The sequence below is a fragment of the Oncorhynchus keta genome, chromosome 32 (assembly GCF_023373465.1).
Source record: "Oncorhynchus keta strain PuntledgeMale-10-30-2019 chromosome 32, Oket_V2, whole genome shotgun sequence".
NCBI lineage: Eukaryota > Metazoa > Chordata > Actinopteri > Salmoniformes > Salmonidae > Oncorhynchus > Oncorhynchus keta.
Genome location: NC_068452.1, coordinates 3,147,799 through 3,170,101, shown reverse-complemented (window position 1 = coordinate 3,170,101; position 22,303 = coordinate 3,147,799). Strand labels below are relative to the sequence as shown.

At 41.4% G+C, this 22,303-nt stretch overlaps 1 protein-coding gene across 4 annotated transcripts in view; it reads right to left on the bottom strand.

Moving 5' to 3' along the window:
• LOC118365698 (patatin-like phospholipase domain-containing protein 6) overlaps positions 1-22,303 on the bottom strand; it is a 43,812-nt gene that overhangs the window by 3,794 nt on the left and 17,715 nt on the right. Inside the window, exons 17-33 of one of the 4 annotated variants that reach the window (XM_052490333.1) lie at positions 21,606-21,737; positions 21,235-21,358; positions 20,797-20,986; positions 20,470-20,619; positions 20,162-20,225; positions 19,907-20,075; positions 19,412-19,594; positions 18,653-18,771; positions 18,171-18,327; positions 17,823-17,939; positions 17,519-17,588; positions 11,152-11,268; positions 8,791-8,907; positions 6,690-6,838; positions 6,441-6,593; positions 5,854-5,973; positions 645-747 (exon numbers count right to left, since the gene is read on the bottom strand). In XM_052490333.1, the coding sequence (XP_052346293.1) occupies positions 645-747; positions 5,854-5,973; positions 6,441-6,593; positions 6,690-6,838; positions 8,791-8,907; positions 11,152-11,268; positions 17,519-17,588; positions 17,823-17,939; positions 18,171-18,327; positions 18,653-18,771; positions 19,412-19,594; positions 19,907-20,075; positions 20,162-20,225; positions 20,470-20,619; positions 20,797-20,986; positions 21,235-21,358; positions 21,606-21,737 (2,234 nt within the window). The remainder of the gene's footprint in view (positions 1-644; positions 748-5,853; positions 5,974-6,440; positions 6,594-6,689; positions 6,839-8,790; positions 8,908-11,151; positions 11,269-17,518; positions 17,589-17,822; positions 17,940-18,170; positions 18,328-18,652; positions 18,772-19,411; positions 19,595-19,906; positions 20,076-20,161; positions 20,226-20,469; positions 20,620-20,796; positions 20,987-21,234; positions 21,359-21,605; positions 21,738-22,303) is intronic. The other 3 variants (XM_052490335.1, XM_052490334.1, XM_052490336.1) reach the window with 3 other exon arrangements.

The window sequence follows — 22,303 nt, the reverse complement described above, 5'->3', positions numbered from 1 at the left end:
AGATGTTTCCACTTCACAATAACAGCACTTACAGTTGACCGGGGCAGCTCTAGCAGGGCAGAAATTTGACGAACTGACTTGTTGGAAAGGTGGTATCCTATGACCGTGCCACGTTGAAAGTCACTGAGCTCTTCAGTAAGGACATTTTACTGCCAATGTTGGTCTGGAGACTTTATACACCTGTCAGCAACGGGTCTGGCTGAAATAGCCGAATCCACTAATTTGAAGAGGTGTCCACATACTTTTGTATATATAGTGTCTCTCTCCATGTATATTCTATCGTAAAGGAGCTACAATTTAAGTAAAGATACATTCAATATTTTTTTAAAGGTGACCAGGGCCTGTATTCACAAATAGTCTCAGAGTAGGAGTGCTGATCTAGGATCTTTCCAAATAAATCTTATTCATTATGATCTGAAAGGCAAACCTGATTCTAGATCAGCAATCCTAATCTGACAGGCTTCATGGACACTGGCTCTGGAGCAGTGATTATTATTTGATTGCAGGACACTTGGAAGAGTCAGGACACGGTAAATAGGGAAACAGAGAGGAAGGGGAAACGCTCAAACCCTTATCGACGTTGCTCGTAGGGTTACTGCTCGACCAGACTTCGGTACATTTTCCACTTTATAACAGCCTCTTACCCTCAGCAGCATCAGCGTCGGGATCGACGTAGGTCTGGACCGGCTCAATCCTGGACACGATCTCAGCCAGGTCAGTGAAGTCTGACCCTGGACACGTATAGGACTGGAATACAAACAAGACAATGTCATTAGGGTACGAGAATGTTAGAATTCGTGTAAAATGTACCAACGAACACAGCTTAAAACAAGAGATTGTCATGGGAATGTTATAATAACGCTAGGTAAATATTATGTTAGGAGAAGGTCATAATGTAAAGACTGTTATAATAACGTTAGGTAAATATTATGTTAGGAGAATGTCATAATGTAAAGACTGTTATAATAACGTTAGGTAAATATTATGTTAGGAGAATGTCATAATGTAAAGACTGTTATAATAACGTTAGGTAAATGTTATGTTAGGAGAAGGTCATAATGTAAAGACTGTTATAATAACGTTAGGTAAATGTTATGTTAGGAGAATGTCATAATGTAAAGACTGTTATAATAACGTTAGGTAAATATTATGTTAGGAGAATGTCATAATGTAAAGACGGTTATAATAACGTTAGGTAAATATTATGTTAGGAGAATGTCATAATGTAAAGACTGTTATAATAACGTTAGGTAAATATTATGTTAGGAGAATGTCATAATGTAAAGACTGTTATAATAACGTTAGGTAAATATTATGTTAGGAGAATGTCATAATGTAAAGACTGTTATAATAACGTTAGGTAAATGTTATGTTAGGAGAATGTCATAATGTAAAGACTGTTATAATAACGTTAGGTAAATGTTATGTTAGGAGAATGTCATAATGTTAGACGGTTATAATAACGTTAGGTAAATGTTATGTTAGGAGAAGGTCATAATGTAAAGACTGTTATAATAACGTTAGGTAAATGTTATGTTAGGAGAATGTCATAATGTAAAGACTGTTATAATAACGTTAGGTAAATGTTATGTTAGGAGAATGTCATAATGTAAAGACTGTTATAATAACGTTAGGTAAATATTATGTTAGGAGAATGTCATAATGTAAAGACTGTTATAATAACGTTAGGTAAATATTATGTTAGGAGAATGTCATAATGTAAAGACTGTTATAATAACGTTAGGTAAATGTTATGTTAGGAGAATGTCATAATGTAAAGACTGTTATAATAACGTTAGGTAAATGTTATGTTAGGAGAATGTCATAATGTTAGACGGTTATAATAACGTTAGGTAAATGTTATGTTAGGAGAATGTCATAATGTAAAGACTGTTATAATAACGTTAGGTAAATATTATGTTAGGAGAATGTCATAATGTAAAGACTGTTATAATAACGTTAGGTAAATGTTATGTTAGGAGAATGTCATAATGTAAAGACTGTTATAATAACGTTAGGTAAATATTATGTTAGGAGAATGTCATAATGTAAAGACTGTTATAATAACGTTAGGTAAATATTATGTTAGGAGAATGCCATAATGTAAAGACTGTTATAATAACGTTAGGTAAATATTATGTTAGGAGAATGCCATAATGTAAAGACTGTTATAATAACGTTAGGTAAATATTATGTTAGGAGAATGTCATAATGTAAAGACTGTTATAATAACGTTAGGTAAATGTTATGTTGGGAGAATGTCATAATGTAAAGACTGTTATAATAACGTTAGGTAAATATTATGTTAGGAGAATGTCATAATGTAAAGACTGTTATAATAACGTTAGGTAAATATTATGTTAGGAAAATGCCATAATGTAAAGACTGTTATAATAACGTTAGGTAAATATTATGTTAGGAGAAGGTCATAATGTAAAGACTGTTATAATAACGTTAGGTAAATATTATGTTAGGAGAATGCCATAATGTAAAGACTGTTATAATAACGTTAGGTAAATATTATGTTAGGAGAATGCCATAATGTAAAGACTGTTATAATAACGTTAGGTAAATATTATGTTAGGAGAATGTCATAATGTAAAGACTGTTATAATAACGTTAGGTAAATGTTATGTTAGGAGAATGCCATAATGTAAAGACTGTTATAATAACGTTAGGTAAATATTATGTTAGGAGAATGTCATAATGTAAAGACTGTTATAATAACGTTAGGTAAATATTATGTTAGGAGAATGCCATAATGTAAAGACTGTTATAATAACGTTAGGTAAATATTATGTTAGGAGAATGCCATAATGTAAAGACTGTTATAATAACGTTAGGTAAATATTATGTTAGGAGAATGTCATAATGTAAAGACTGTTATAATAACGTTAGGTAAATATTATGTTAGGAGAATGTCATAATGTAAAGACTGTTATAATAACGTTAGGTAAATATTATGTTAGGAGAATGTCATAATGTAAAGACTGTTATAATAACGTTAGGTAAATATTATGTTAGGAGAATGCCATAATGTAAAGACTGTTATAATAACGTTAGGTAAATATTATGTTAGGAGAATGTCATAATGTAAAGACTGTTATAATAACGTTAGGTAAATGTTATGTTGGGAGAATGTCATAATGTAAAGACTGTTATAATAACGTTAGGTAAATATTATGTTAGGAGAATGTCATAATGTAAAGACTGTTATAATAACGTTAGGTAAATATTATGTTAGGAGAATGCCATAATGTAAAGACTGTTATAATAACGTTAGGTAAATATTATGTTAGGAGAAGGTCATAATGTAAAGACTGTTATAATAACGTTAGGTAAATATTATGTTAGGAGAATGCCATAATGTAAAGACTGTTATAATAACGTTAGGTAAATATTATGTTAGGAGAATGCCATAATGTAAAGACTGTTATAATAACGTTAGGTAAATATTATGTTAGGAGAATGTCATAATGTAAAGACTGTTATAATAACGTTAGGTAAATGTTATGTTAGGAGAATGCCATAATGTAAAGACTGTTATAATAACGTTAGGTAAATATTATGTTAGGAGAATGTCATAATGTAAAGACTGTTATAATAACGTTAGGTAAATATTATGTTAGGAGAATGCCATAATGTAAAGACTGTTATAATAACGTTAGGTAAATATTATGTTAGGAGAATGCCATAATGTAAAGACTGTTATAATAACGTTAGGTAAATATTATGTTAGGAGAATGTCATAATGTAAAGACTGTTATAATAACGTTAGGTAAATGTTATGTTAGGAGAATGCCATAATGTAAAGACTGTTATAATAACGTTAGGTAAATGTTATGTTAGGAGAATGTCATAATGTAAAGACTGTTATAATAACGTTAGGTAAATATTATGTTAGGAGAATGTCATAATGTAAAGACTGTTATAATAACGTTAGGTAAATATTATGTTAGGAGAATGTCATAATGTAAAGACTGTTATAATAACGTTAGGTAAATATTATGTTAGGAGAATGTCATAATGTAAAGACTGTTATAATAACGTTAGGTAAATATTATGTTAGGAGAATGTCATAATGTAAAGACTGTTATAATAACGTTAGGTAAATATTATGTTAGGAGAATGTCATAATGTAAAGACTGTTATAATAACGTTAGGTAAATGTTATGTTAGGAGAAGGTCATAATGTAAAGACTGTTATAATAACGTTAGGTAAATGTTATGTTAGGAGAATGTCATAATGTAAAGACTGTTATAATAACGTTAGGTAAATATTATGTTAGGAGAATGTCATAATGTAAAGACTGTTATAATAACTTTAGGTAAATATTATGTTAGGAGAAGGTCATAATGTAAAGACTGTTATAATAACGTTAGGTAAATATTATGTTAGGAGAATGTCATAATGTAAAGACTGTTATAATAACGTTAGGTAAATATTATGTTAGGAGAATGTCATAATGTAAAGACTGTTATAATAACGTTAGGTAAATATTATGTTAGGAGAATGTCATAATGTAAAGACTGTTATAATAACGTTAGGTAAATATTATGTTAGGAGAATGTCATAATGTAAAGACTGTTATAATAACGTTAGGTAAATATTATGTTAGGAGAATGTCATAATGTAAAGACTGTTATAATAACGTTAGGTAAATGTTATGTTGGGAGAAGGTCATAATGTAAAGACTGTTATAATAACGTTAGGTAAATATTATGTTAGGAGAAGGTCATAATGTAAAGACTGTTATAATAACGTTAGGTAAATGTTATGTTAGGAGAATGTCATAATGTAAAGACTGTTATAATAACGTTAGGTAAATGTTATGTTAGGAGAAGGTCATAATGTAAAGACTGTTATAATAACGTTAGGTAAATATTATGTTAGGAGAATGTCATAATGTAAAGACTGTTATAATAACGTTAGGTAAATATTATGTTAGGAGAATGTCATAATGTAAAGACTGTTATAATAACGTTAGGTAAATATTATGTTAGGAGAATGTCATAATGTAAAGACTGTTATAATAACGTTAGGTAAATATTATGTTAGGAGAATGTCATAATGTAAAGACTGTTATAATAACGTTAGGTAAATATTATGTTAGGAGAATGTCATAATGTAAAGACTGTTATAATAACGTTAGGTAAATGTTATGTTAGGAGAATGTCATAATGTAAAGACTGTTATAATAACGTTAGGTAAATATTATGTTAGGAGAATGTCATAATGTAAAGACTGTTATAATAACGTTAGGTAAATGTTATGTTAGGAGAATGTCATAATGTAAAGACTGTTATAATAACGTTAGGTAAATGTTATGTTAGGAGAATGTCATAATGTAAAGACTGTTATAATAACGTTAGGTAAATATTATGTTAGGAGAATGTCATAATGTAAAGACTGTTATAATAACGTTAGGTAAATGTTATGTTAGGAGAATGTCATAATGTAAAGACTGTTATAATAACGTTAGGTAAATATTATGTTAGGAGAATGTCATAATGTAAAGACTGTTATAATAACGTTAGGTAAATATTATGTTAGGAGAATGTCATAATGTAAAGACTGTTATAATAACGTTAGGTAAATATTATGTTAGGAGAATGTCATAATGTAAAGACTGTTATAATAACGTTAGGTAAATGTTATGTTAGGAGAATGTCATAATGTAAAGACTGTTATAATAACGTTAGGTAAATATTATGTTAGGAGAATGTCATAATGTAAAGACTGTTATAATAACGTTATAGAAATGTAACTATGTGTTAATGTAAAGTGGAGCAGCTGTGAGATGGTGAATGTAAAGTCTGTGACGTGTGTGTGTGTGTGTGTGTGTGACTCACGTCCGTCTTGGTCTTGCTGTCGTTGTAGTCTGCCGAGCGGTGGTCCTTGAGCATGTTGTCGATGATGTCACCACGGGCCCAGCCGGTGAAGAGCAGCTTGCCGTGCTGGTAGCCCACATCCTGACAGAGAGGACAGGTTAGCCTGGGGTAACAGACCATGTGGTACACTAATAATATAATAATAATAATAAATGCCATTTAGCTGACGCTTTTATCCAAAGCGACTTACAGTCATGTGTGCATACATTCTACGTATGGGTGGTCCCGGGAATCGAACCCACTACCCTGGCGTTACAAGCGCCATGCTCTACCAACTGAGCCACAGAAGGACCACTAACAAGCTACTGTAGCAATAGAGTCTGGTGGAGACCACGCTACAAAGATGGTCTTTTACCGTGTGATTTGTTAGCTATGAACAGGAGACTGTATTTTACCAAACTTCATGTCAGCTGTTATCTAACATTTTATTTTCTCTAACAATTACATTCAAAAAAAGAGATCATGAATGTAAAATGCATTTTGAACATATCCCAGAGCCTGCATAAGGAGACGAGACAGAGGTGTTGAGAAGGAATTGTGGAACTCACGTAGATCTCGTCAAACTTGCCGAAGTCCATTGTCTTGAAGCGGTCGATGGGTGGTCTGATGTACTCGCAGTAGGCACTCTTCTTAACCACTTCCAGCTGACGTACACACGACACATAGGCCAGCCTGGACTGGATCTCTGCCATGTCTGGAACCTGGGTGGGTATAGACGATAGGGTGTGAGAATGTGTGAGTGTGCATGGAAGTGTGCGCGTGTCGTTGTATGGAGTCATTTGCAATGATCATCATACCTTCACTTTCTCTGCCCAGGGGTTGATCCGTTTCCACAGCAACCACCAGCCCGACAGGCTGTCGCCGTAGTTACAGAGGTCCGTCTCGTCCTGGCTTCCTACGTCGATGGCGATGACAGTCTTGGCGCCCATGTTCCTCGCGATGTCCGCTGTGGGACGTCACGTTGTGACACACACACACGAGCCGGCAGCAGGGACGATAAGGAAAACCCAGTCTGGGGTTATTGTGGTTATCTCCTAATAGGAACGTTGTCCTTCATATACTTTATCACCATATTCAAACTCACTCCACCAGAAACAGACATCCCAATTGGCTGGATTATCATCAACTGGATAATCACATCAAACTTAATTTCATTTCCAGTTGTATACAGTGCATCTACTCATGTCACCCTACTGCACCTCAACATTCTTTCTGATGGTCCCAATGTTTGGGTGAATTCTTATCTCCACGTTTGGTTCACTCCTGCATGGTTGATAATGCAGCCTTGGTGTGTGTTTATGGTGCGAGTCCCAGACAGGGTTTGAGACAAAGTAACCCCGTGAAGGGTGCAGGTCTCACCAGTACACTCCACAGTGTTGACCCAATGTGTTCAAGGAACTGGCAGGCAGCATAGCGGTTTAGAGTGTTGGTCTAGTAAACCAAAGGTCGCCGGTTCGAATCCCCGAGACGAATAAAAATCAGTCAATGTGTCCTTGAGCAAGGCACTTAACCCTCATTTCTTCTGTAAGTTGCTCTGGATAACAGCGTTAGCCACGCCTACATTTTGAAGAGTAAACGTATCATTAGCGTTAGTTCTATGGGTACTAGCTATCTAAATCCATCATAAACACTAGATGGTGGCTATGGCATTGCGCCTCTTCTGCCTTTTAGAATGTGAGACTAGTCATTGCTTTATCCCGATAGACACTGGGTCCAACTCTGTGGGTGTGTCCACCCAAATCATCAAATAATCACACATATTGTAGACGTCGAAGCCACCCAACCATGTGGCACAAACCACAAGGAGATTCCACATCTAAATAAACCTAAAATCACCCAAAATAGAGAAGGATGATGTTCAACTTCATCAGGTTTGTGAAACATGGTTTTGTGTTTCATTATTTTTCTTCTGTACGCTACAATGCAGACTTCCAAGAGGAGATAACAGTAGCATAGAGAGAAGAGAGACATTTGAGTAGCATGCAGAATTTTCTTCTTCTTTTTTTCTCCCCAAGTTGTCTTTTTTCCCAAGCTGGAATGCAACAGGCAATCAATACATCCATTTGGTAGAACTCCCAAATTGGTAACATCCTATTGAATACCAGTTTGTTGAGGGACATGATACTGCGTTTCGTATTCAAACTGGAAGGGAATGTACTGTCAGAGCCGACTGGTGTCTAGTAAGTCACTGATTTAGAAGCATGGGCTTTTATTGTGCTTTATGGAATTGAGAACGCCAACTATATATCGTTTGTAAGTTGCCTAAATCACAACTCTATCAACACCCCAATAATTTGAGGAATTACGGCAGGCCCCGCCCCTTTAGATGTTCTCAGCCAGTAAGACACCAGGAAGCCTGACTAACAGACACATAGCATTCTGAAACTCTGTTGATTTAGTGCTGATTTAAAAAGCTTGTGGATACTGGACAATGGGATACTTTGTACCGCCAGTGTCCACCATCACTAACACACTTGACGCTCTGTGTTGTATTTTCTGCCATCTGATAGGAAAGATTTATCCTGGGCTGAAAGCTTGTTACAGAACCATTTCAAATACACTACGGGGTTCACGTACATATTTGTTTCCCCCCTCAGTCAATTGCCTCTATGGCTATATTATATTTTGAAAAGATTGTTGGCAAATTAAATGTGAACATTTTGACAATGGAAATGACTTGAACGCTCATTCCCACTGCTCAGATGGTAGAAAAAGCCACTGAATTGGGTCAAACTGTCCTCTTCACCATCGTCAATGACAGCCCGACCCATGGATGATCTCGCAACACCCCCCCAGCCCCCCCAACTAAAATAACTCTGACAATGTCCTACCACCCATTCCCCCTTCCCTCCTCCCTCTTTCCTATTCTCCTCCTCATCATCATCATCATCTACTTGCCTGGCAGGTTGTTGATGTAGCCCCCGTCCATAAGCAAGTTGCCATCTTTGGGGTCGCAGAGGGGCGGCAGGTACCCTGAGAGGGTCATGCTCGCCCTCACATAGCGCCACAGTGACCCTGTGAGCCACACCCAGGGGGAGGGAGGGGATAACATCTCAATAATGTTGGCGTAACTTCTCAGATCAGTCATGCGTTTTGGCAGCAGACCACGGCCCCAAACCAAAGGGATGCAATCCCAATTGGTTAACCCAGAGGTGGGTAACCGCCAAAGGGTTAGCCACGGGATGTGAATGTGGTGCTGCTCAACCTCTCAAATTGCTTCTGCATCCCCTGAAACACCTTGCCATGCACAGAGACCTGTGTGTGTGTGTGTGTGTGTGTGTGTGTGTGTGTGTGTGTGTGTGTGTGTGTGTGTGTGTGTGTGTGTGTGTGTGTGTGTGTGTGTGTGTGTATCAGGTCTAGGCACAGGGGTATGGGTGCAGCCACAGAGTATCAAGGGTTGGTTGGATCTCCAGACTCTGTCCCCAACCACAACCTTATGCTCCCTGTGAGTTAACCCTTGTGATCGAGCCAAAGTGAAGCTTTTGCTTTTAGAACCATTTATAAAAAGTGGTGTGTTTTACAGCACTTGGTGAAAACATACAAAAAGGGGGAAGAAAACAAAAATACAGGTATGAGGAACCTTTTAAACCTCTCCTTCAGTTCCCCGTCTCCCCAACTAGACACAAGGAGCACTGGAGGTTGGTAGTCTGGTCACAGCATTTGGAGATCTCTCAGACACTAGTGAACATGTTAGGGGCAACCAGCCAGCCCTGCCCAGAGCTGTGGTCCTGTAATACCACTCCGGACCAGCAGAGGGCAGGGGGAGGCTGGGCGCTGCATGGATTGGAAGGAGAAGGAGCACCAGCGGAAGAGAAGGATGCCGCTGTGTGTGGAGTTTGAAGGGGACATACGAGACTGAAGAATTTCAGTGTGGAATCATTGAACTGAACTAGTTCTGGACTAAGAAGTACTAACAAAACGCACAGTCACCATTTTCAGCCCACATTTAATTTGAGGCTTCAGTCAAGCCCTTCACTGACAAGAGTGATGGAACTGTATGTTCGTCTACGGGCATCGGTAGGATCCAGAACACTTTTGGCATCTCGCTAGAAAAGGCTAAAGGGAAACGGGTAGCATCAGCAACACTGTCATCAATATATATGTAAAGAGTAGATATATAGATGTGTACAGTACACAGACACATGCACATACATGGACAGGGGGAGGTGTAGCTGCTGGGGGAGGGGGGGTACAAATGGTTGACAGAAGCCATTCATAAGCACTGCTCGGTATGACGACATGGGATCAAGCTATGGACGAACGGACAGACAAATGGACACAGAAAAAACTGCTACTGACCACATAAACAAAACAAAAACATGAAATAGCCTATACGGTGATCTTCTCTGACCTCAACACAAAACCTTTATTTCCCGACACCATAGGATCAGCTTCAAAACCCTGAAGAGAACGCTACATGTTGTGCTCCTATAGCTAGGTCGATACGCAAAAAAAGCTATAACCTATGGACCTACACTGACAAACGAGTGACTGAGGCCCAAGCTTTAGAACGTGGGAAACGACAAGCAGCAAGCTGCGTGGAAAGGCCTCAGGGAAAAGCCTGTGTAACATGCTCAGGACGAAGCAGGCGAGTGAGTGTACACTTGGTGTGTAGTATACCAGCCAAGTGCAGGAGAACTCGGGAGATGAAGTGGAGCAGCATGGAGAACCAAAAACAGGGAGGGGGCGGGGCACCAAAAGCAGGACCATCATGCACCTCTCTGTCTGACCCATGGATATGTACCTGCATGAGCAGAGCCTCACTGCCAATCCGGAGGCATGGGGAGGGGCTTACTGACACTGGGAGGGCGGGACAAAGCCAATTCGGAACTGTCGTGTGTATGAGTGTGAACTATTGAAGCCAAATTGAATAGAGAAGTATTGGTGTTAAGAATGGGTGGTTCTGGGTGTAGAGGAGCGAAACATTGCATCCCCTCCACGCACACACCGAAATATACACTGTATTATTAGCCTAGCTTTCCTTCCAAACCATGGGTTCCCAATGTCCGACTGGTCAGGTGGGGTTAAGGTGAGACGGAACATGAGGGGGAGGGAGTGGTTGATTGTCGGTTGTTTCAAGGAGCTTAAGGTAGAAGTTGCCCCTAACCCCAGGTCTGGGATCAGATGACATAACCCCAATCCTAACATCAACCATCAGGTGGGTGAAAATAATATGATCCTGTATCAGTGGTCAGGAGCAACTTCGACCACTCCTTTTTGGGGTTGAGACGGATCGGGGTTTGAACTTTGAACTCTGACCTGGGACATTGTTAACATAGCAACCATCCACAAGCAGGTGGCCATCCTTGGGGTCGCAGAGGGGAGGTAAATAGGGGGTGTAGGAGGCACTCGCTCTAACATAGCGCCACAGCGAGCCTGTCAGAATGGAAGATGGAGAGGGGACATCAAACATGGACAAATAGCCCCACGTCACACACAAACAGAGAGAGAGAAAGAGAGACAAGGAGTGAGACAAAGGAGAGAGGAGAGACTAGGGTTCCACATTGTCAGAAACGTTCCCAAAGTTCCCGTATTTGTTGGGGAGATTCCAGTTGAAGAATTCTCAATTGATTCTGGGAATCCTCCAACCGGGATTTCTGAAAAACCTGACAACTTTGGAAAGTTTCCGTCATTTTGTAAAACCTAGGAGCAAGACAGAGCTAGAGATGGCCAGATATAGAGAGAGAGAGTGAGGGACAGAAAAGAGCAGGAGACAAAAGGGGCAAAACATGTCCAGAACGCTCCATGTATACAATCTAAAAACGTAAAACGACCTGAAATTGTATCTGACGTATACAATATAAAACCCTCAGTGAACATGGCCAGGTAACATAACACAATGTTTCTAGAAGTAAATAACCAGAGAGGCCAGTCCTAGAAGTAAATACCCAGAGGCCAGTCCTAGAAGTAAATAACCAGAGAGGCCAGTCCTAGAAGTAAATACCCAGAGGCCAGTCCTAGAAGTAAATACCCAGAGGCCAGTCCTAGAAGTAAATACCCAGAGGCCAGTCCTAGAAGTAAATACCCAGAGGCCAGTCCTAGAAGTAAATACCCAGAGGCCAGTCCTAGAAGTAAATACCCAGAGGCCAGTCCTAGAAGTAAATAACCAGAGAGGCCAGTCCTAGAAGTAAATACCCAGAGGCCAGTCCTAGAAGTAAATAACCAGAGAGGCCAGTCCTAGAAGTAAATAACCAGAGAGGCCAGTCCTAGAAGTAAATAACCAGAGAGGCCAGTTCTAGAAGTAAATACCCAAAGGCCAGTCCTAGAAGTAAGTAACCAGAGAGGCCAGTTCTAGAAGTAAATACCCAAAGGCCAGTCCTAGAAGTAAATAACCAGAGAGGCCAGTCCTAGAAGTAAATACCCAGAGGCCAGTCCTAGAAGTAAATAACCAGAGAGGCCAGTTCTAGAAGTAAATACCCAAAGGCCAGTCCTAGAAGTAAGTAACCAGAGAGGCCAGTCCTAGAAGTAAATACCCAAAGGCCAGTCCTAGAAGTAAGTAACCAGAGAGGCCAGTTCTAGAAGTAAATACCCAAAGGCCAGTCCTAGAAGTAAGTAACCAGAGAGGCCAGTTCTAGAAGTAAATAACCAGAGAGGCCAGTTCTAGAAGTAAGTAACCAGAGAGGCCAGTTCTAGAAGTAAGTAACCAGAGAGGCCAGTTCTAGAAGTAAGTAACCAGAGAGGCCAGTTCTAGAAGTAAATAACCAGAGAGGCCAGTTCTAGAAGTAAATAACCATAGAGGCCAGTTCTAGAAGTAAATAACCAGAGAGGCCAGTTCTAGAAGTAAATAACCAGAGAGGCCAGTTCTAGAAGTAAATAACCAGAGAGGCCAGTTCTAGAAGTAAATAACCAGAGAGGCCAGTTCTAGAAGTAAATAACCAGAGAGGCCAGTTCTAGAAGTAAATAACCAGAGAGGCCAGTCCTAGAAGTAAATAACCAGAGAGGCCAGTCCTAGAAGTAAATAACCAGAGAGGCCAGTCCTAGAAGTAAATAACCAGAGAGGCCAGTCCTAGAAGTAAATAACCAGAGAGGCCAGTCCTAGAAGTAAATACCCAAAGGCCAGTCCTAGAAGTAAGTAACCAGAGAGGCCAGTTCTAGAAGTAAATACCCAAAGGCCAGTCCTAGAAGTAAGTAACCAGAGAGGCCAGTTCTAGAAGTAAATACCCAAAGGCCAGTCCTAGAAGTAAGTAACCAGAGAGGCCAGTTCTAGAAGTAAATAACCAGAGAGGCCAGTTCTAGAAGTAAGTAACCAGAGAGGCCAGTTCTAGAAGTAAATAACCAGAGAGGCCAGTTCTAGAAGTAAATAACCAGAGAGGCCAGTTCTAGAAGTAAATAACCAGAGAGGCCAGTTCTAGAAGTAAATAACCAGAGAGGCCAGTTCTAGAAGTAAATAACCAGAGAGGCCAGTTCTAGAAGTAAATAACCAGAGAGGCCAGTTCTAGAAGTAAATAACCAGAGAGGCCAGTTCTAGAAGTAAATAACCAGAGAGGCCAGTTCTAGAAGTAAATAACCAGAGAGGCCAGTTCTAGAAGTAAATAACCAAAGGCCAGTCCTAGAAGTAAATAACCAGAGGCCAGTCCTAGAAGTAAATACCCAGAGGCCAGTCCTAGAAGTAAATAACCAGAGAGGCCAGTTCTAGAAGTAAATACCCAAAGGCCAGTCCTAGAAGTAAGTAACCAGAGAGGCCAGTCCTAGAAGTAAATACCCAAAGGCCAGTCCTAGAAGTAAGTAACCAGAGAGGCCAGTTCTAGAAGTAAATACCCAAAGGCCAGTCCTAGAAGTAAGTAACCAGAGAGGCCAGTTCTAGAAGTAAATAACCAGAGAGGCCAGTTCTAGAAGTAAGTAACCAGAGAGGCCAGTTCTAGAAGTAAGTAACCAGAGAGGCCAGTTCTAGAAGTAAGTAACCAGAGAGGCCAGTCCTAGAAGTAAATAACCAGAGAGGCCAGTCCTAGAAGTAAATACCCAAAGGCCAGTCCTAGAAGTAAGTAACCAGAGAGGCCAGTTCTAGAAGTAAATACCCAAAGGCCAGTCCTAGAAGTAAGTAACCAGAGAGGCCAGTTCTAGAAGTAAATACCCAAAGGCCAGTCCTAGAAGTAAGTAACCAGAGAGGCCAGTTCTAGAAGTAAATAACCAGAGAGGCCAGTTCTAGAAGTAAGTAACCAGAGAGGCCAGTTCTAGAAGTAAATAACCAGAGAGGCCAGTTCTAGAAGTAAATAACCAGAGAGGCCAGTTCTAGAAGTAAATAACCAGAGAGGCCAGTTCTAGAAGTAAATAACCAGAGAGGCCAGTTCTAGAAGTAAATAACCAGAGAGGCCAGTTCTAGAAGTAAATAACCAGAGAGGCCAGTTCTAGAAGTAAATAACCAGAGAGGCCAGTTCTAGAAGTAAATAACCAGAGAGGCCAGTTCTAGAAGTAAATAACCAGAGAGGCCAGTTCTAGAAGTAAATAACCAGAGAGGCCAGTTCTAGAAGTAAATAACCAGAGAGGCCAGTTCGAGAACTAATACAGATAGCACAGACAGGACTGTAGATGACAATTACATTTTTTAAATACATATAGAAAATAACTAAATAGCATCACAGCATTAATATTACACTGAATTTCAAACTAATAGTTAAAATGGTGTCATCCATTTACTCTCCTAAACCACTCAAAAGGAACCATGAACACCGTAATCATGTATTAGTTCAGAAACCTCATTGGAAAATGGAGACCTGCAGACACTGAGTGCACAAGACATTAACACCTGCTCTTTCCATGACAGACTGTCCAGGTGACAGCTATGATCCCTTATTGATATCACTTGTTAAATCCACTTCAAAATCAGTGAAGATGAAGGGGAGGAAAAAGTTAGAGAAGGATTTTTAAGCCTTGAGACAGTTGAGACATGGATTGTGGACGTGTGCCAACGGGCAAGACAAAAAAATGTAAGTGCTTTGAACGGGGTACGGTAGTAGGTGCCAGGCGCACCGGTTTGTGTCAAGAACTGCAACACTGCTGGGTTTCACACTCAACAGTTTCCCATGTGTATCACGAATTGTCCACCACTCAAAGGACATTCTGCCAACTTGACACAACGAAGGGAAGCAATGGAGTCAACATGGGCCAACGTCCCTGCAGAACGCTTTCAACACCTTGTAGAGTCCATGACTTGTAGAGTCCATGACTCGACAAATTGAGGCTGTTCTGAAGGCAAAAGGGATGCACCTCAACATTAGGAAGGTGTTCCTAATGTTTTGTACACTCAGTGTATTTCTACTCTTTCCCAGGCTATCAACAGCCACAGTCGTCCTGTTTGGTGTTTTGTTTAGAGTGTAAGAATTATTATTAGCTTGGTTAGATAGATAGCAGCCGAAAACAAACAAGAAAATGACTACAAAATGCACCAACATTCTTGGAAAAAGGGATCGCGAGAGAGAGAGAGAGAGATATAGAGATATATATTTATAGATAGAGAGAGAGAGACCAGTGAAAGAGAAGTAAGTGTTAGAAAAAGATGAAAAGGAAGATCCATCTTCAAGCCAGGGAGAGTTAGCTAGCGCACACACACACACACACACACACACACACACACACACACACAATAAACCTGATGCCTATGACCATACTCTAAAAGCCGCCATCTTGCGACTAGCGTAACATTAAAAAAATAAAGACTAAATGATGCTACATTTACACAACGTCGAAGAGACTAACATTCATTGGTTGGCTTATGGAAACACGGGGTGTTGCATAAACTAAATAGTGCCACCGCGAACACAAAGTCCTTGCGTTACGAACGAGCCAACGGTGTGTGTAACTTCCAATGTTGGAAAACATGGTGTTTTGGTGTTATAAAAAATAAAAAAAGTACTCGGCTTCAGAAATTGCGATCTGGCCATGTGTGAAGTTCTCTAGGTACAGATATAGGATCAGATTCCCCTCCCCCAATACTAAACTTAACCATTATTGGGGGAAATACATAACTGACCCAAGATCAGCGTGTTGGGGCAACTTCACTCTTTTCCTGTTGTAAGCCTCCAGTAAATGGGAATTTAGAGCTGTATGAAAGAAAAGCACATTGGGAGAAACTATGGGAAGCGAGGGAGGGAGGGATGGAGGGAGAGGCGTAAGGGTGCAGAGGGGTAAAGCAAATGAAGAGTGTTCTGGATCCTACTTGTTGACGCGGACAGGGGTGGAAGCGACTAGCACACTACATCTATAGTACACTAGCCTGGCCCCAGATCTGTTTGTGCCAGCTACCCAACAATAACCATAGAAGATGGCAAAACAGATCTGGGACCAGGCTAATAGTAAGCCTATACAGCAGATGGTGAAAGTGTCCCCATATGAGCAAATTAACATTAGGGAAGTCACTGTGGCATGGTTTGTTTGGTGTTGTTTTAAAGACACGTTTTAAACATAAAAACAGATGTCAGAAAGGTAGGAGGAATAACCTGAGAAAGAGAGCAATAGAGATGAGCAGTGGGAGTGGACTAGGCTGCGTCAACAGGAAGTGACATCACACTAGGGAGGAGGAAGGTGGTCGGTAAAGAGAGAGAGCGTTGTAAAGCTTTGCTCTCGCCGTTAGTAAACATGCCAAGTGCAGACAGGCATTGAAGATATGACTGGAGGACCGCACAACCTTATGACACCCCAAATCCAGGATCAAGGAGGACTCATTTGCTACATTTGCCTATGTGGCCTAAAATCAGTACATAAATAACATTAAATAATATAGGTTACTTTCTTTAAATGCCTTTACTCTTACAAACTAGTGGACATTACCAGTGATAACGAATGCATGCAACATGTACTAAGACTGGATTTGGGGGGTAGTTAGGTTTCCTTCCACAAGCCAAAAGGTGACCCCAAGAGGTCAGCAGGGGTCGTACCCCCAGCCTCTAGGTCTATTCTAGCTACAGTTAGTGGTAGTGCATTTCTCACTCAGTCAGTCATGACATACATACACAATCCATATATTAAGTGTCAGTCAGTCAGTCAATGGGGGAACATATTAAACAAGCAGGGAACAGAGGATGTTGCTCTAGCATACCAGCTGTATGACCTCCCGATTAGTCTTATACATCTGAAACACATGCAGAATCTAACCAATTGATCTAAAACGCCACATTTTAACCCCACCTAGGTATCTTAAGATGAATGCACTAACTGTAAGTCGCTCTGGATAAGAGAGTCTGCTAAATGACTCAAAATAAAATAAAAATGTAACATGTACAATTAAGGGGCTGGGATTTTAGTCCCATAACCCATACTCTGATACAGTAAAAAACAGGGCGTTCTAATCTAAATGATCTAGCTGTTGTCGACAAATGCCGAATGACATTAGGAATGAATGATCATGTCAATCCCACGTTTGTTCTCAGTCATATTGGGCCGTACCAGCGTGAGTGGATTGAGTTAAATAGCGTTACATATGGAGTATATATCTAAATAAAATATCTAACTTGTGTGTGTCTGACTGCTTGAGAGTTTTCCTAACAGCTATCCAATTTCCACTCAAAGTCGCGTAGAACTAGGACAATTACTTCTGTAGTGCGGTCAAGACAACTTCGAAATCTAGTCGTCCATTTCTAAACAGCGATAGAGCAGAGGGGGAGGGGCCAGCGGTTAGCTGCCTGTCACTCACCGTCTTGGTGCACACGCATGGCGGACGCCGTGATGTCAGTAGTCACGTTGAAGTAGGGCAACCACAGGTCCTGATGGTTACATAGACCACACATTCCATATGAATTGGAATAAGGAACGTTCAGAGGGATATATATTATGTAGAACAAATATGCCTCTCCAAAATGTGGAGTAGGTATCAACATCAGCTCTATTCAAGACATCTCTATCTGCAACTGTTCACAAGGTTTGCCGACTGAACCTACCCCAGTTTCCTTCACAGACAGACATCTCCAGTAGCACTGACAGACAGTGTGACCTCTCACCTCAGCCTGCTTGTCCTGGAACACTTTGGAGATGCTGGTGTTGAAGGCGGCGCCGGTGAACATTGAGGTGATGGGATAGGTCAGGTCAAGGATGGTTTTGAATACGGAGTTCATCGCCTGTAGGGAGGGAGGGAAGGAGGTTAATAATGAGCATGTCTGATGTCGACATTTCAGTCGGAACCGCACAGAATCACTGATCCACACTGATCCACAAATCAACACGAGTGATTCTGTGTCTCGCCGTGCTCAAACTGATCCCCTCTAATACACTACATGTCACCTGACAAAGGAATGTGCCAAATAGGAACAAGAGAAGTGCATGATGGTATAGCGGAGGGAGGATCAGACCTTGGACCACTCGCGGGCTCTCTGCTTTGTGCGCACCGCACTCCTCTCCTCGGCGTACAGCGCCCCGATGAACGACCCGATGGACGTCCCGCCCACGATGTCGATGGGAATCCCTGCCTCCTCCATGGCCTTGATCACTCCCACGTGGGAGCAGCCTCTGCAAGAGTGACAGAGACAACAACCAATCAGAAAGAGTAGGAAACTCACTCTGTTTGAGGACTGCATTTCTTCCACTTCTTTCATTAATTTGAAATGATCCGAAAGAACCCGACTAATTCGAGACTACAGATACCCTGAAGGACATTAATGTTACAAGAAATCTTGATAATAATCAACAGAAGACTGGACTTCTCATGCAAAGAGCTGTGGTCCCATGACTGTCATTGAAAACATGCATTTGATGATGTCGATAGTGTGGAGTAAAGCATGTACTACTTGATCATCTACAAACGAGAGTCTAGCACATAAGAGTGTCCACTGACCTGGCACCTCCTCCTCCCAGCACCAGAGCGATGCTGTTGCCAGTCAGTACCCGGGCCAGCCGAGAGAAATCACTGTGTCTGTCCGCTGTCTTCTCACACACCTTCTCATACACCTCCCTCTGCCCGCACACACACACACACACACACACACACACACACACACACACGTTGATTTCAGATGACACACACACACACACGTTGATTTCAGATGACAATCTGAGCAATTTGTAGGCTTCCATGCGCTAGAGACGAGAGCTTGTCCAACCATTCAGACTTGGGCCTGGTTAGCGACAGTTGCTATCCACCGAAGCGCTGTAAGTGGTTGGTAAGCTTGTCAATGGATCATTTCCCCAAGACGACCTGGGCTGGGATTCCTAAAGCCTTTGTAGCTAAAGCACTATGTTATTTCTCTTGAAAACCAAAACTCGTGTTATTCGTAGAACAGCAAAGGGCTTCATTTTGAGCCGTCACTCGGTGCAAGATAAAACAGAAACAGATATAGATTGGATGAAGAGGACATGCTCAACAGGCTATTAAAGTATCCATAAAACCTTTGCTTGCAAACAGACTAGCCTCCTCTCTTACTACATCGTCAGAGCTCTCTTTACAACCGTCCTCATCCTCAATCTAACGGAGGAACACAATCAGATGTGTGCAAAGGTCGGTGTGTAACGAATGCATAAACGAATGAAAGAAAAGCACAAAAAAAAAAATGAACGAAAGTTAGAAAAGTCATGGCATCTCCCCAGGGAGTCGCACCAGTTTTGAGGGGCTGCGTCGTGAGAAGACCCGGCGGGGGCAGCGGAGGTGGAGGTGTCCGGAGCACCAGCTCCTCATGTTGAGCCACTCTACGGTCCTGGAGGGCCCCGAGCCGTCCTCTTTATGGAGCAGCACCAGCTGTTTCAGGGCCCTCACCGCAGTGTTCTCCAACATCTGCTCCAACTAGAGAGAGAGACAGAGACAGAGACAGAGAGAGAGAGAGAGAGAGAGAGAGAGAGAGAGAGAGAGAGAGAAAGAGGCATGGTTAGATACAGAACTAAGGATAAGATGCAGTCATAACTAGACTGTTTAAAAAAAAAAATCTCTACAAATAAGCTTAAATATGAGGTCCATGTATAATTTCACAACGAAAGTTTTAAATTGAACAAATAAATGTAACGAGGCAGCTTGTAAGTAGAGTAGATTCATAGGTCAACCAATCCTCCAAACATTGAGCCCAAATCAACCTCCAGCTCTTCACCCCGTCCCTCCTACCTGTCCCAGCGCAGGCTCCTGTTCCCCCAGGCCCACGATGAGGATGCAGTCAGCCTGTCTGATGCAGCGCTGGGTCCAGGGAGTCATACTGCTGTCTGTCTGGTACAGGACTATCCTGTTGATGTCCTCCTGCTGGGCCAGCCAGCCAGACAGACGGTACTCGTGGATACTGTTACGAGGGGAGAACGAGAGTTAAGAACAACCAACTAGTATGGATACAGAGGGAGAGAGGAAGAAGAGGATAAAAAAACGGACCTATCCAGAGCGGAGGCCCCGAGTCGCTCTCTGATGATGTCACTGGTCAGCAGCAGGGTAGGTCCTACACATCAAGGACAAATAGAAATATGTCTAATATTTCCAAGAGAACAATTTATGTATATAAAATTGAATATCATATTCACTCAATGTAACAATTTAGTTAAGGAACAGAATAGAACAACTTTATTGTCCACAGAATCTACTCACATTAGGCAGATGTGACTATTGACTAATATGAAACAAGACGTTCAAGTCATAGTAAGGTTTGATTGACAGTTGCTATGCTAGTCTCTAGAGGCGTGTACCTATGGCACTGAGGGCGTGGCTGAGCTCCAGGTTGAAGGCGTTGATTGGCACCTCGTCACAGATGGGCAGTACGGCCACAGTGGACAGGTTACTGGCCGGGTTGGTGACGTCAGGGCTGGACGCTACACTGGACCGGCCGAGGGCAGAACCTGGAGAAGTACGGTGGGTGAGAGTGAGTGAGTGAGTGAGTGAGTGAGTGAGTGAGTGAGTGAGTGAGTGAGTGAGAGAGAGAGAGAGAGAGAGAGAGAGAAATACATGGCTTTATCTAGAGGACAAAGAGGGCAAGTGTGTGTATGCATACAGTACATGCCTGTGTACACACTCACCTGAGAATGGTCCGCGGGCCTGTTGCAGGTTCCCCAGGATCTTCTGTCCCAGCAGGTGGATCAACCTGGTGACCACCTGTGGGTACCTCCTCTTGATGTTGTTGAGCGTTCCCTCTGGTAGCTTGACCAGCTCTGTGTCTCTGACCGCGTGGACCGTGGTGGCTCTGGGCTGTCGGGTCAGAGCCTCAACCTGGGGAAAACAGGAGGAGATCGTGAGAGCTCCAAAAACAATGGGATTTAAAAAAAGGTATATAGTGTCCCCAATGATCTAATACAACCCAAACATACACTATACACACACACACAGGTCTAATATAAATACATGAGGTTGACTTTATTCTGAATATTAGCTTTATAAACTAATATAGTGACAACATATTCTGCCTTTACATAGAAGACCAGAACGATGAGAGCTGTAGAAATGGGCCAAAGTCTCACCACTCCTATGAGGTCTCCTCGACCGTACTCTCCTACCAGCTCCTTCTTCCCGTTAGCTTTACGTATAACAGAACGCAGACGGCCGTTCAGAACTATGTAGGTGCAGTCCGACTGGTCATCCTGCCTGGAGATATGAGAGGTGGAGGACAGTCAGTTCAGTTCATCAGACCCCCCCGCCCTCCCCCCAACAAAAAAAGAATGTTTTGGTTTCAGGACAGTGTACAGTTGAGCGTGTCTGTGCAAGGCTAGAGTTTGAAACGTATGAAAGAAAAATACCTTCAGATAGGTGATATTGTCAGTCAGAAAAACACCAATAGAGTTTTTCTGGTCAAATTAAAAATACTGCCATAAGAGAAGATTTGTCCAGATACCTATAGAGGGCTCTGCCGGCCTCCACAGCCATCCAGTCTATGGCGAAGTCCATCTGTCTGACGAAGGGGGACATGCGGATGGCTACGGTGTGGGCTGCACTCAGAACCACACTGGGCTGTTCCCTCATGATCCTAAAGACAGGGGGCAGCACAGAGCACACCAGATCAGGAATAACACACAGGCAGTGTCTCCGGGGAGAGGCAGTCACTATGCTTAAATATCACAGCAACGGATAAACAAAGCTAGGGTTAGGAGAAGTGTTTGTCACTTTCGAACCACTTCCGTCTTTTCTACCATGACCAGATAGACAGTAATAACCAGCATCTTATCAACAGTGAGACATAGACATAGAACGAGAAACGCATGTCTGGAACTGAAGCCAACCTACTTGTAACAGATGTTTTAATAGTCAACAGTCAGTGACTACGGGTATATTTAAATTTCATGTAAACATCCTGCATTCCTCTATTTCTAAACCCGAGTTAGGCTTAAACTAAATGGTCCAGCTCAATGCCCAGACTGTGAACGATACCCCTTTCACACAGAAGGGTTTAGCCCAGGGGTAGGAAACCCTGTTCCTGGAGTGCCACGGGTACAGCAGGATGTTGTTCCAACTAGGCACCACACCAAATGAGCTAATTGATCAGTTCAGCACCTAAATTCAACACAGCTGGTCTTCCAGGTCGGTTAAATCAAA